At 40.8% G+C, this 15,781-nt stretch overlaps 1 protein-coding gene across 3 annotated transcripts in view; it reads right to left on the reverse strand.

The window, feature by feature from the left end:
- LOC124037794 (phospholipid-transporting ATPase IF-like) overlaps positions 1-15,781 on the reverse strand; it is a 74,249-nt gene that overhangs the window by 40,512 nt on the left and 17,956 nt on the right. For all 3 annotated transcript variants that reach the window (XM_046352865.1, XM_046352864.1, XM_046352866.1), the window contains exons 2-7: positions 4,998-5,114; positions 4,779-4,868; positions 4,318-4,398; positions 3,853-3,960; positions 1,831-1,959; positions 397-500 (exon numbers count right to left, since the gene is read on the reverse strand). In XM_046352865.1, the coding sequence (XP_046208821.1) occupies positions 397-500; positions 1,831-1,959; positions 3,853-3,960; positions 4,318-4,398; positions 4,779-4,868; positions 4,998-5,114 (629 nt within the window). The remainder of the gene's footprint in view (positions 1-396; positions 501-1,830; positions 1,960-3,852; positions 3,961-4,317; positions 4,399-4,778; positions 4,869-4,997; positions 5,115-15,781) is intronic.

Below are 15,781 nucleotides of genomic sequence, written 5' to 3' on the forward strand. Positions count from 1 at the left end.
TACTTAGAATGAATTCATTAAAGGAGCATAAGGGACATTTTCGCTCATCCAACTACTGAGGTTACCCTTGATATGGGTCATATATATACATGTGATGTAGCCTATTTGATGTGTGTATGTATACATTTGTGATGCGCTGGGCTTCAAATCAATTGTATGTGCTCTATTACTCTGAATTTGCTCTCAATTTATAATTGATAATATTGGAAGAAAAAGTACACCAAATTAAAGATCTGTGCAGCCCTCTGAATGATTGTCTCAACTCAAAGTGGCCCCCTTACAAAAAATAGCGAGTAACACTGAGTTATGAGGACAGTGAAAGGAGAGCTCAGCGTTCTGACTGGCCAGTAAGAGCAAGGTCTTCTGTTCTGGACTGTAGCTGTGACTGTACCGTACCTATAAAGATCTGCATCTGGCTGCTGACACTCCACCACAGCATGTAGGGCCTCTAGCCTGGACACCGACTGAGACACCAATGTCTCTGGCACAGAGTAATGAGTCTACAAGACCAAAGAGAGAGTAGGGATATCTTTATGGAAAGGGACAAAGGTAGCACTTTTATAGAATATAAATAAAAACATTTACAATGAGACAGTGAGCCTAGACGACAAAGAAATAGCCTCGTACATTGTAATGATTTACCAATGAATGTAGCTCAATAGTGCCATACAAATTGCAACCGTTCCACAGCTCCAGCCTCTGTCAACTGTTTGACAGGTTGAAGGCCACGAGGCTTGTTAGGTTTCAATTTATAATTGAACTGAACCACTCCATGACTGCCTGAGGGGCAAAATCCAATCTGGTGGCTAAAGGAGTCTTTCTGCATGCTTTCCAGCAGCAACGGTCTGTGCATATATTATGATGACATTTTGTGACATTTTCAGGTGTTGGTGCACACAAACATTTTAATGAAGGTAAGCCGAAGTCGGTAGCCGAGGTCTATGGCCCTTCGTCGGTGCTTGGTCAACAGTAGGGATTCTTCAATTAAGTGTTTTATTGAATAATTCTCATGCAAATTTTTGCACTTGAGAAATACTGCACCAAAACATATTGTGTTAGATGTAAAATTGCGTGACTATGATGTAATCTGCAAAAATATCAAAATCAATGACACATTTCTTGAGTTATCTAAGATTAATATAGACTATTTTGTGGCAGGGACTGGCTACGGTGTCTCAAGATGGACAAACAGTATTATTTAAGCTCTTTTTGTTTTTAAGGGAGTATGCGAGCACACTCGTTCGCTTAGCAGAGTTTGACTAGGCGCCAGGCGAACAGAAGCATGCTGACGCCTTTACCCATGTGCAACCTTTTGTTGCTCTAACCCACACAGTGAGAAAGCTAGAATCCCCATTGGATTCTAATGTCATTACTGCAACACAAACAGCCATAAAAGACAAGTAGCTGGCACAGAAAGATGACAGAGGCTACACTCCTGAGATTGCACAAGAAAGAATACATTGCAGTTGTCAAAAAAATATTCTGTTTGTGGCAATATACTCTTCAAACGTCAAATTCCCAGAGTGGGCTCCCTGATACTTTTAATGATATGACCAATTTATTAAAAGAAGAAAAATTGATGAAGAAGTTATAGGGCAGAATCATTTTGATTAGAAGCAGATAATTAGATATTTCCTCTGGCAAAAACACGATATCGCGATAGAATGCATAAGTACTAGTTCAGGGAAATGAAAGGATGGAGACAGGCCATGAAAAGAGCAGTTTGTCCTCCCCCTATGAGAGGGGAAAGCTAATCCTTTTAGGGGATCATCCTTTTAGGGCTCAGAGAGAACAAAAGCGAGAGCGGGGAAAGAAGATTAAAAGCCCAACCTTCAGATTAGTCTCTCCGTCCAGGCTGGTTGTGGTGATGTGACACGTCCCCTCGGCTCGGTCCGATGATAAGAGGACCAAGTCCACTGGGAATGTCTCATCTTTGGCCACCCGGACTATATCCCCCACCTGAGTAGACAGCACAGAAAGACAGGTCACAACAGATGAATGAGAAGCAAAACTCCCCCATGAAATCAATGACCTCAGAATCCAATATTTTCTGAAGGACAGTGTAGTTCAATAGTAAATGTCACCATGCACTGTTTTAAAAAAAGAATACAGTTTTTCCCATGTGAAAACTGATACATTCCAGCTGCAGAACTGTTAAAACAATAAACTAAAACAGCCCTTGAATACACTTCTGGAATCTTCTGGCAGTTTAATGTACGATTTATTTTACCTTCAAAATGAATTATCCAAATAAATGAAAGATTAGTGCTAATCTTTCCCTTTCAAGATGATTCGATATGGATCTAGATAGATGGGCTTCGATACGATACAGGAACAATACATTTTAGTTTGAAACAATTCAGTGCGATTCGGTTTGATTAGAGAACGAATCGATGCGATACACTAACATTTGTTGCAAAACACATTCATTTACCATTCTAAATTCAAATCTGCTGCTGATGGAACTCATGAGCTGGATCTGTCTGAGCAGACTTCTCTAAGTGTGTGTGTGTGTGTGTGTGTGTGTGTGTGTGTGTGTGTGTGTGTGTGTGTGTGTGTGTGTGTGTGTGTGTGTGTGTGTGTGTGTGTGTGTGTGTGTGTGTGTGTGTGTGTGTGTGTGTGTGTGTGTGTGTGTGTAAATGATGTATGTCTTTGGTGCATGCACTATGTAGGCACCGGAGCTGAAGGGAGACTAGGCATCTACCACCCCACTACCATTATCAGATTACAGGGGGAAATGTAGTCTTTGTACCCACAGTTTGGTTCTGCAATCCCTGTCACCCACTAATTAACTTGTCATTTTTACACATTAAGTGTTTTAGCTAGTAATGTATCAATATTTATTGTTTACAAAATAGCTATGCAACTGCCAATGAATATATAGACATAATATTGGATTACACCCTCTCTTAAAGTCGAATGGTCTTGAAGTTTGGATGTTTTTAATGGAGTGATCTTCTCCTCTCGCGTCGGCCATGCAGTGTGCCTCGCAAAAGAGATTGGTGTCCTCGTTATGAAATGATCAACTTCACCCTGTATATCTAAAAATGACCATAATCATTGATTGTTTAAAGCAAAACTACCAAAACTATTTGCTGATGATGAACCTGAACAATGAAAATCAAATCTATTTTAAGCCCCGTTCAGCAGGTACAGTATAGCCAGATGAGTTATGTCTCCGATAGCTTACTTTTATTCCGGTAAAACACATAACAATAACCTAGACCATTAGAAAGGTTGTCACTCAATTAATAAAGCCTAATATCAGGTGTACCTTGCATTGGTAGGCGCGCAAAGCAGGGCACAGTGAGCAGTTTGACTAGGCTGCTGATATTGTCAACACAGTTACATGCAATTCGACAATGAAGAGGAGAGGACGCATCAGTTGGCACAAAAGATGAGGTAGAAAATGTAATGGGAAGAAAAAAAGTGTGACCCGGCAAATTCGTAAAGTTTGAATCTATTTTCTGACTGATTTTGGATCCGCGGACCGATGCACTTGCATCTTAAACATTTGAAATCGGGGAATAGTTGGCTAGCTACATCTGGCTAACATTTGTTAATTGGGAACAAATGCTCTTATTCAATAACTACCTGGTGAGTAGATAACCAACATTTAGGCAAATAATGTAGCAACAGACTTGTCTGTGGGGGGGTACCTTGTTTTCACATTCCTGGCCAATTGGTTTACTGACAAATCTTTAACACAGTGGTACAAAGCACCAGCCAAAAGTGGGAGTTATGTGAAATATAACCATTTGTGTGACATCCGTGTGTGGGTGTAAGGTTTGCTAAGTGTTAGGATGGTGTGCTGTACAAGGAAGGACTCATTATGACAGTGAGGTGACTCACTCGTATGTTCTTTGAGCGAGTCTGCACAAGGCTGCCACTACGAACCACAAACACAGGCGCCCCGTTCACCTCGTTGTCCGCCTTGTGCCTCAGCCAGTCCTCATAGCCCTGAGTGGTGGGGGGAGGGAAGGAAAGAAGGGATGAGATTAGACTAGGGCTGCCCAACCCTCTTACTGGAGATCTACCGTCCTGTGGGTTTTCAGTCCAACCCTAATTTAACACACCTGATTCTACATATATTAGCTGCTCAACAGGACCTTAACTAGCTGAATCCGATAGGCTAAATAAGGGTTTGGGCTGAAAACCTACAGGACAGTAGATCTCCAGGAAGAGGGTTGGGCAGCCCTGCTCTAGACATTCTGACATCTAGACAAAGTATATATGATAAGCAGCCATATTTAATTTTCTGAATATACGGTTGATGTTTTAGAAAAAAAGAGGAATTATACATGTTAATACTCTCACCTGTTTGATGGCAGTTACTGTGATGACAAAGAACAGAGGAAGTCCGCTGGTGACAGGGGAAGTGGGGGTATCTATCATTAGCTGGAAAATAAAGAGATTATGTCAAAGGAAACCACAGCTGGCAATAATGTGGTTTCCTCATATAACCTGAAAACACTCTGGCCAATTCATAAGCTGATGCCATCTATCGCAGAAAATGCATAATGAATAAGTATAATGAATGAACAAATGTAGAATTGGACACAGTAGTGGCCATCGAAAGCTTCAGAATATCTGAAGAAACCGTGTGGTCTCTGTGTAGGCTGATACATACTGAAGGTTAGCTGCTTGGGACCTCCACCAACCAGCTCAAGAGCACACAGCAATTGTTGGTTACTGCCCACTAAATAGAACCGAGTCACGTCACACAGGCCAGCAACAATTAGAAACATGGTCGACTGGGTGCTGAGGAAAGCACTTACCTGGACCAGGAATATGATGAGAAAATAAAAATTGGCTATTCTTCTGAACTGTTCAAACAGATTCTTGGGAACAAAATTCCAAACGGTGTACTAAAGAGAGGAGAGGGGAGAACAAACGTCAGAGTCTGAGTGGTCTGACACTGAAATTAAGTGGTTGAGTAACTTGAACATTTGTTGACACTTGACACAAAAGCTAGGGATTCAACAACGCGGCCTTACCTTGGATGATATGATTCTGTTGTCTGCAAACCGCTGAGGGACATAATGGCCGTGTTGAGGGAAGCGGTTTGCAATGTAAACCGTTCTGGTATCACTTTGATGGGGAGGGTCAAAGCCCTGGAGGAGAGAGAGAAGAGAGGGTAAGCAACAGGTCAAACTTATACAACTTACTCAGAACCAATATGGACAACTTTTACATAGAGACTGCATGGTCAGAAAAATGACAGCCCAATTTTGAAGAGCACTGTGTCTGTAAGTCTATATTTAAGACATGTTGAATGCAAACACTACTTTGCACTCTGATTATCTGTCAGAAACACTAGATTACACCATGATTATAGTCTGTAGCCAGTGATCAAGCATTGTACTGAACAAAATATCTTTGACCAAATTAGCATAATTCTACAGCTGCACCATTGAGAGCGTCTTGACTGGCTGCATCAAGGCACCCAACCACAAGGTGCTACAGAGGGTGGTGAGTACAGACCAGTACATCACTCGGGCCGAGCTGCCATCCAAGACCTTTACACCAGGCGGTGTCAGAGGAAGGCCCAAAAATTGTCAAAGACTCCAGCCACCCAAACCATGCTACCGCTCTGCTACCGCACAGCAAGCGGTACCTGTGCACCAAGCCGGGAACCAACAGGATCCTGAACAGCTTCTAAGACAACTAAAGAAGACTAGCTATTTAGCAATCAAATGGCTACCTGCACACATATTGGACTCTACCCATGCACCATGCACTTACATCCCAACACACACACACACCTTACCACACACACACGCATACTGACACACACGCATACTGTTGGAAAAGGATTTCACTGTTAGTCTACACCTGTTGCTTACAAAGCATGTGACAAATACAATTTGAATTGATTTGAAATGAGCCTATTCAAGTGAATGACACTTCTCTCGTGGACTGGTCAATAACTTCCTTATTGCAGGGAACTGAGAAAAAAAATCCTAGAATTCTAATCCTAGAATGCTATAGGCTAACCGTATCTTAAAATTACATTTCTGTGCACAATTTTCAAAAGAGTAAATTAATCTGGGTCACATGATGGGGAATAATAATGAAGACAACAGAGTGTGTGTGTACATTGCTCATGAGTATTGAGAATGAGTGAGCCACGTCACCAATGCCAGACATCAACACATGCATTCAATTACTGTCCCAGCACGCCCTCAATGGGCTTGTGTGTTTGCACACCACTCTCACACACTGCACTCCCCATCTTGGCCATGTTCACTGCACCCAGGCAAAATCTCTCATCTAATGATCTGCCTGTGCTGCTAAGCCCCAAGCACATTTAAAAGCAGTCTTAGTCCTCCTTGGTGATCAAACATCATCATCATCTGTGGTCACTAGTTTGAATCATAGGCTATGTGTACAGAATGTACTGCAGTGGGGAATGGCAGAGGGGAGGAGCCAACAATATTACAAAGAGTACAGTTATATTTTCACCAGGCAGGCATGTTGACAGAGTTTCTGGAAATTCTTGTGTAACTAGTATCAGTGTCAATATGGCTGTCTGGGCCAGGGAATGAGTGACTTTTGTTACCTGGTCTGTTGTGCCAAATAAGTGTCAAGTTATTTCATGCTCTAACAAAGCCTACAACTCCCATGATATATTGAGGGAAACCCCAGAGCCTATCTACATAGAGGGGGTAATGAATGAGGAGCTGCAATAAATCAAACAGGGTAAATCCATTTGAATTCAATCACTTTTTGACAACACCCCTTTCGATTTGAATGAAACCTACCATACATATTTGCCCATTTGACATCTAAGCTTTTTTGGGTTGTGCCCGCCATCGTTTGAGACACAACATGCTCTTGAATACAGAGTGGGTGTCATGTTTTGGCTAATAAATGTACTAAAATTGAAGCAAAATACAAAAATCAAATTTGAAAAATGGTAACAAAAAGATAGAGGTCTACACGGAGAATGTTGACGAATGGGAATACCTGTTTTTAAAATATACTTTCAATCCTCCATAGGAAACCTATTGAAATCATATAAATAATAGAATAGGCATGACCATATACATTTGACATTCAACGTGGGTGGACCGGCGGCCATCTTTGTTGTAGTAATTAAAAGGTGAACACTTAATTTATAAATGATTTATACGTTTCATTTTTTTATACCCCAGATAAACATACACAAAAGAACATCAATTTACAGATGAACACAAACAGCGACTACACCTCATCTGCCCAGACCTGCATGCCCACACCCCATCTCTAGTGCCTGCAGATGGCAGACTTCCACATTCTTACCTATCATATGAAAAGCATTTTCTGACTTAAATAACACTCCCTTAAGGATGCTTGTGATATGTATCTTAAGTCGCATGTATTTGTATATGTATTTTATATCTACATTTGTCAATCCAAAATTGCTTTTTAATTGTGTAATGGAAATACATTTATTTCCTGTTACCAAGTAATTTACGGTTTCTATGTCTTTAGTTTTCCATATGGACCAATTTAGCTGTGAATTCTGAAAAGATATCCAAGGATTGTTCCATATGGTTGTGTTTTTAGGGAGTGATATTGATTCTTATAGAATAGATATAATTTTCTTGCATATTGTTAGCATTTAACTTTGAAGTTGTTAATGTTCTTAGCTTTATACTTTGAAAATAGACAGAAATATTCTGGGGATGAGCATGCATTCTTCAATATGTACCCATTTTTCCTCTTTAGTGCATTTAACTATATGTCGCATATAAAAGCCTTGGGTAGAAAGTTGATACAATTCCAAGTCTGGAAGGTTAAAACCACCCTCAGACTACGTAGATTTGAAACTTTATTTTTTATTCTATGAATTTTATATGCCCATACAATCTTTTATGACCGATCATACTTTTTTTTTAAAGAATGTCTTCACTGGTATTTTTGTGCTCCATTTTTTGCTTAGCTTCCTGTCTTTAAGTTTGGTGTGGGTTTTTTCTTTTGTTTGCCTGTTCTTGGGAAAAGTTTGTGCGCGCTCATGGTGTCTTAAGTCCCACCTGTTGCTCGTCAACGTTCAGTGGACACCCCCCATGAGTGTCTTTCAGAACCCCTCCTAAAACCCCACCGGTTTAGTTTTGGTTGTTGTCAGTGACTTTGTTAGTTCCCCCTTCCTTTCTTACTGTGGAACGTTTCACCACTAAGGATTGCTGTAGATTGTGATTTTCCCCTATTAGTAGTCAGTAGTCACCATCCCCCACTCCCCATATATACATTTGTTTATATTTTTTGTGTGAAGGGGGGGCAGGTAGCCTAGTGGTTAGAGTGTTGGGCCAGTAACCAAAGGTTGGTTAAATTGAATCCCTGAACTGACAAGGTAAAAATCTGTTGTTCTGCCCCTGAACAAGGCAGTTAACCCACCTTTCCTAGACCGTCATTGTAAATAAGAATTTGTTCTTAACTTGTTATGGCTGCAATCCCCTATCTGGATAAGTGTCATTAACAACCGCTGAATAGCATAGCGCTATATTCAATAAATATTACTACAATATTACTACAAGTGCAATATAGGAAAACACAGTTTAACCTTTTGTTAATCCACCTGTCGTGTCAGATTTTGATATTATGCTTTACGGCGAAAGCAATCCAAGCGTTTGTGTAAGTTTATCGATCGCACGACAAAACATTAAGTATACTTAGCATCAGAAAAGCAATCAAATTAATCGTTTACCTTTGATGATCATCGGATGTTTTCACTCACGAGACTCCCAGTTACACAACAAATGTTCCTTTTGTTCCATAAAGATGATTTTTATATCCAAAATACCTCCGTTTGTTTGTCGCGTTATGGTCAGAAATCCACAGGAAAGAGAGGTCACCACAACGCAGACGTATATTCCAAATAATATCCATCATGTCCACAGAAACATGTCAAACGTTTTTAAAATATATAATCAATAATATATCAACCGCAAATGTCTTTCACAGTAGGAGAGGAAAAAGCAATAGCTATCCAAACTCTGTTGCGCGAGCAAAACTCATGTGACCACTTGACGCGATGTTATCGTTCTGGCTCATTTTTCAAAATAAAAGCCTGAAACTGTGTCTGAAGACTGACACCTTGAGGAATCGATAGGTAAAGGAATCTGGTTCATATCCCTTTAAATCCAGCAAAGGGAGGCTATGGAACATAGATGCCACTTCCTGTTTTGATTTTACTCAGGGTTTCGCCTGCAATATCAGTTCTGTTATACTCACAGACAATATTCAGACAGTTTTGGAAATTTTAGAGTGTTTCCCTACCAATACTACTAATAATATGCATATATTAGCAACTGAGACTGAGGAGCTGGCCGTTTACAATGGGCACCTTTTCATCCAAGCTACTCAATACTGCCCCTGCAGCCATAAAAAGTTAAATGACTTGCCTAGTTAAATAAAAGGTTAAATATATATTTTTTAATGATTTTAGAGTATTCATATTGGTCAGGTATAAATCAGGAGATCTGCAAATAAGTTTTAGTTTATATTCATGTTTACCAATACTGATACCTGTTACGTTTGGGTCCTATCTAATTCTTTCTGCAACCGGTTCAATGGCCAGTGCAAACCGGAAGGGGGAGAGGGCACACCCCTGTCTTGTGCCCCTTTCTAAAGCGAAAGCCGTTCCTCAGGGAGAATTTCATCAGAATACATTATTTGTGTATGTTTTTGCTTTAGGACATTTATAATCATTTGTATAAAATGTATTATTTCCACTGGAAAGTTGAAAGCTTTCAAAGTTTTGAATAAAACAAAAGGTCATTCAAGACGGTCAAAAAAAATGTGGCATCGGACATTGATCTATATCCAGTTTCTTTGCATATTGTATTAAACTGAAACATGTTCTTGTATTTGTTTGTAAGTGTCTAGTTTTAATAAACCCTGTTTGATATGTATCAGGTCTGGAAAGACTTTAGCCATTTTATTGCTTAAGGTTTTTTATTATTTTGTCACAATGTATTAAAATGTTGGTCTATAATCAGCAGGGGACTGGTTTTAATATAACTGAAATAAACTGCTTGATGTTGTTATGTGTAAATAGGGGCACAACGTTGTTCCAAAATCTGAAATAGAATTCTAATCGGAAAGCCATCCATTCCGGGTGCTTTTCTCCGTGTGAATGTTTTAACAGTATATAATATATTTTTTGGGCGGGGTGATCTTGGTTTTTAGTGATTCTTTGTCTACTGATAATTGCTAAAGGGTTGTTGAGTCTAAGAAGGCTATAGGATCTGTCCTCCTGTTTAATTCTGATTTACATACATCTTTTCATAAAGCTTTCACAATTGTTATTAATTGCATTGGTTCTAATAACCGCATTTGTATCTTTCAAAATTATAACTGGCTTAGTGTGTATTTGTTTTTGTGAAAGCGGCAAGATATTCACCAGGGGTCAGCTTTTCTCGGTTCTGTACCTTCTCCAAATCCTGTCACTCAGTGTATTTTCTACTGCTGTAATTAAGAATGATACCATAATAAAGCATGCATTTTTAATCCAAAAAATTGTTACATCCATTTTAGGGAAAAAAATGTAGTTAATTCTTGAATAGCTTTTCTTACTTTGAGAAAAAAAATAATAGTATTTTGTAGTTGGGAATAGTAATCCAGGTGTCCTGTAAATTATTTGTAGAGATGACATTTTTCAGCCTCTTTGGACACTCTCTAAATGTGCCTATTTTAATACTAAGTCTGTCAATCTTATTGAGGGTATGATTTAGGTCAACTGATAAAATAATAGTTCCTGTCTGGATTTAATATAACTTACTGTATATTAAGTACATTTGGAAAGTATGCAGACCCCTTGCATTTTCCACATTTTGTTCATTACAGCCTCATTCTATAATGGATTATATTGTTTTCCCAACCCTCCCTCAATCTACACACAATACCCCATAATGTTTGCAAATGTATAAGGAAAAAAACGAAAATATCACATTTACATAAGTACTCAAACCCTTTACTCAGTACTTTGTTAATGCACCTTTGGCAGCGATTACAGGCTTGTGTCTTATTGGGTATGATACAAGCTTAGCACACCTGTATTTGGATAGTTTTTCCCCTTCTTCTCTGCAGATCCTCCCAGGCTCTGTCAGGTTGGATGGGGAGCATTGCTGCACAGCTATTTTCAGGTCTCGCCAGATATGTTAGATCGGGTTCAAGTCCGGGCTCTGGCTAGGCCATTCAAGGACATTGAGACATGTCCTGAAGCTACTCCTGCATTGTCTTGGCTGTGCGCTTAGGGTTTTTGTCCTGTTTGAAGGTGAACCTTCGCCCCAGTCTGAGGTCCTGAGCGCTCTGGAGCAGGTTTTCATCAAGGTTCTGTCTGTACTTTGCTTCATTCATCTTTCCTTTGACCCAGACTAGCATCCCAGTCACAGCAGCTGAAAAACATCCCCATAGCACGATGCACCAACATGCATCACCATATGAATGGTGCCAAGTTTCCTCCCATACGTGACGCTTGGCATTCAGGCCATAGAGTTCAATCTTGGTTTCATCAGACCAGAAAATCTTGTTTCTCATGGTCTGAGAGTCCTTTAAATGCCTTTTGGCAAACTCCAAGCGAGCTTTCATCTGCCTTCTGAGGAACGGCTTTCGTCTGGCCACTACCAAAACGTCCTGATTGGTGGAGTGCTGCAGAGATTAGAACCTTTCAGAAGGATAACACCATCTCCACAGAGGAATTCTGGAGCTCTGTCAGAGTGACCATAGGGTCCCTGGCCAAGGCCCTTCTCCCCCAATTGCTCAGTTTGGCCGGGCAACCAGCTCTAGGAAGAGTCTTAGTGGTTCCAAACTTATTCCTTCTAAGAATGATGGAGGTGACTGTGTTCTTGGGGACCTTCAATGCTGCAGAAATGTTTTGGTACCCTTCCCGGATCTGTGCCTCGACACAATCCTGTCTCAGCACTCTACGGACAATTCCTTCGACCTCATAGCTTGGATTTTGCTCTGACTTGCACTGTCAGCTGTGGAACCTTATATAGACAGGTTTGCCCCTTTACAAATCAATTGAATTTACCACAAGTGGACTCCGAATCAAGATGTAGAAACATCAAGGATGATTAATGGAAACATCAATTGAGTCTCATAGCAAAGGGTATGAATACTTATGTAAATAAGGTATTTCTGTTAATTTTTTAGATATCTATATATATACAATAAATAATCTAAAAACCTGTTTTCACAGAGTCATTATGGGGTATTGTGTGTAGATTGAGGATTTGAAATTGTATTTAATCCATTTTAGAATAAGGCTGTAACGTAACAAAATGTGGAAAAAGGGAAGGGGTCTGAATACTTTCCGAATGCACTGTATACAAAGGTATGTGGACACCCCTTAAAATGAGTGGATTGGGCTATTTCAGACACACCTGTTGCTTAAATTCAAGCACACAGTCATGCAATTTCCATAGACAAACGGCAGTAGAATGGCTTTACTGAAGAGCTCAGTGTCTTCGTCATAAGATGCCACCTTTCGAACAAGTCAGTTCGTCACATGTATGCCTTGCTATAGTTGCTCCGGTCAACTGTAAGTGCTGTTATTGTGAAGTGGAAATGTAGAGGAGCAACAATGGCTCTGCCACGAAGTAGTATGCCACACAAGCTTCTGCCCTCGGTTGCAACACTAACTTCCGAATTCCAACTCATCGTGTTTGGAGGACAAAGAATGCTGAGTTGCATCCAAATAACACCATACCTACTGTGAAGCATGGGGGTGGAAACATCATGCTTTGGGGCTGTTTTTCTGCAAAGGGACCAGGGCGACTGATCCGTGTAAAGGAAAGAATGAATGGGGCCATGTATCGTGATATTTTGAGTGAAAACCTCCTTCCATCAGCAAGGGCATTGAAGATGAAAAGTGGCTGGGTCTTTCAGCATGACAATGATCCCAAACACACTGCCCAGGCAACGAAGGAGTGGCTTCGTAAGAAGCATTTCAAGGTCCTGGAGTGGCCTAGCCAGCCTCCAGATCCCAACTCCATAGAAAATCTTTGGAGGGAGTTGAAAATCCGTGTTGCCCAGCAACAGCCCCAAAACATCACTGCTCTAGAGGAGATCTGCATGGAGGAATGGGCCAAAATACCAGCAACAGTGTGTGAAAACCTTGTGAAGACTTACAGAAAACGTTTGACCTCTGTCATTGCCAACAAAGGGTATATAACAAATTATTGAGATAAACTTTTGTTATTGACCAAATACTTATTTTCCACCATAATTTGCAAATAAATTCATTAAAAATCCTACAATGTGATTTTCTGGATTTTTTTTTCTCATTTTGTCTGTCATACTTGAAGTGTACCTATGATGAAAATTACAGGCCTCTCATATTTTTAAGTGGGAGAGCTTGCACAATTGGTGGCTGACTAAATACTTTTTTTGCCCCACTGTATATAATATATATAATAATAATATAATAATAATAATATATGCCATTTAGCAGACGCTTTTATCCAAAGCGACTTACAGTCATGTGTGCATACATTCTACGTATGGGTGGTCCCGGGGATCGAACCCACTACCCTGGCGTTACAAGCGCCATGCTCTACCAACTGATAAACAGAGAGTAGCAGTAGCGTAAAAGAGGGGTTGGCGGGTAGCGGAACACAATGCAGATAGCCTGGTTAGCCAATGTGCGGGGGCACTGGTTGTTCTGGCCTACTGAGGCAGCATGTACATGAATGTATAGTTAAAGTGACTATGCATATATGATAAACAGAGAGTAGCAGCAGTGTAAAAGAGGGGTTGGGGGGGTGGGCACACAATGCAAATAGTCCGGGTAACCATTTGATTACCTGTTCAGGAGTCTTATGGCTTGGGGGTAAAAACTGTTGAGAAGCCTTTTCGCCCTAGACTTGGCCCTCCGGTACCGCTTGCCATGCGGTAGTAGAGAGAACAGTCTATGACTGGGGTGGCTGGGGTCTTTGACAATTTTTAGGGCCTTCCTCTGACACTACCTGGTATAGAAGTCCTCGATGGCAGGTAGCTTAGCCCCAGTGATGTACTGGGTCGCACGCACTACCCTCTGTAGTGCCTTGCAGTCGGAGGCCGAGCAATTGCCGTACCAGGCAGGGATGTAACCAGTCAGAATGCTCTCGATGTTGCAACTGTAGAACCTTTTGAGGATCTGAGGACCCATGCCAAATATTTTTAGTTTCCTGAGGGGGAATAGGCTTTGTCGTGCTCTCTTCACAACTGTCTTGGTGTGTTTGAACCATTCTAGTTTGTTGGTGATGTGGACACCAAGGAACTTGAAGCTCTCAACCTGCTCCACTACAGCCCCGTTGATGAGAATGGGGGCGTGCTCGGTCCTCCTTTTCCTGTAGTCCACAATAATCTCCTTAGTCTTGGTTACGTTGATATTCTGGTTATTCTGGCACCACCCGGCCAGGTCTCTGACCTCCTCCCTTTAGGCTGTCTCGTCGTTGTCGGTGATCAGGCCTACCACTGTTGTGTCGTCTGCAAACATAATGATGGTGTTGGAGTCATGCTTGGCCATGCAGTCGTGGGTGAACAGGGAGTACAGAGGGGACTGAGCACACACCCCTGAGGGGCTCCAGTGTTGAGGATCAACGTGGCAGATGTGTTGCTAAAATAATAATAGGTGAATATTGCACAATCCAGGTGTGCAAAGTTATAGACTTACAGTTGTAATCGATGCCATGAGGTGTGTCTAACATGTATTGACGCAGACAGCTGAATACTTATGTAATGACTATATTTTTGTTATTTAATTGTGATCAAAAATCCATTTTAATGCCCCTTTGTAATAAAATGTGAAGAAATACCTGGAAGTTGCATACTACGTCACATCTGTGCAGATATGTGCAACACGTTATTGCTCTCTCTCGCTCTGTTGGGGGTGCATGATGTGCGAGGGGCACTCAAGATGGTGGCATGAGAGGGTGTTACATTTCTAGCTGATAAACAATTTTAGGGTTCTCTCAGTTTATAGTTTTAGACTACGGTTGCAATTTAGTTAGTTTTTTCACAAAAAATGATATCTAGCCATACAATGTAGCTAATTTGAATACTTGTGTAATTAATCAAACCATTGAAGTATATTTTTCACGATTTCCAATGAACAAGCTAGCTATTCTAAAAGTTTTGGCGTATGTAGTTAAGTTAGCCTGCTATCGTCTTCATAGCTCGTAGCATGGAATCAGGACACGACCAAACTGTTGCTGAGATAATGGATGTTGAAACTTCCAAGGAGAAAATAGGCATTGTTGAAACTCACTCATATGCTTGCAGTGTAATAAAGAGGGATGAATGTGATTCATACCCAAATACCCCAACCAAGGAGCAACTTCCAAAGAAGCTTAGAAGTGAACCATCAATGAGCCAGCTACAGGACAACACCGTCCGCATCCTCACGGCTAAAATCAAAGAGAGTGCAGATGACATCATGAATTTGGTGAAAAAAGAACACTATCAGTATCGTTAACCTGAAGAAATCGATTGATTTCAATGCTGAGTAAGTAACAACTCTGAAGCAGCAGAACGCAACATTGAAAATTCAGGTTGCAAAGCAGGAGAAGAAACTCACTGAAATGGAGTCATAGGTAAACAAGAACACGGTATGGTCGGAGATGGAATATTCAAATTTATGGAATAGCAGAAAAATCTGACGAGAACATCAAAGCAAGAGTGAAGGACATTTGCAGGGCAATGGTCCCGGAGGAGGAAGAACGAAATGTTGTTGCAGGTTCTCTGGATGTAGTGCACCGCCTGGGTAGGCTGAGAGATGGGGAAAACAACCAGCCACCACGACCAGTGATCA

The sequence above is a fragment of the Oncorhynchus gorbuscha genome, linkage group LG06, assembly GCF_021184085.1.
Source record: "Oncorhynchus gorbuscha isolate QuinsamMale2020 ecotype Even-year linkage group LG06, OgorEven_v1.0, whole genome shotgun sequence".
Classification (NCBI taxonomy): domain Eukaryota; kingdom Metazoa; phylum Chordata; class Actinopteri; order Salmoniformes; family Salmonidae; genus Oncorhynchus; species Oncorhynchus gorbuscha.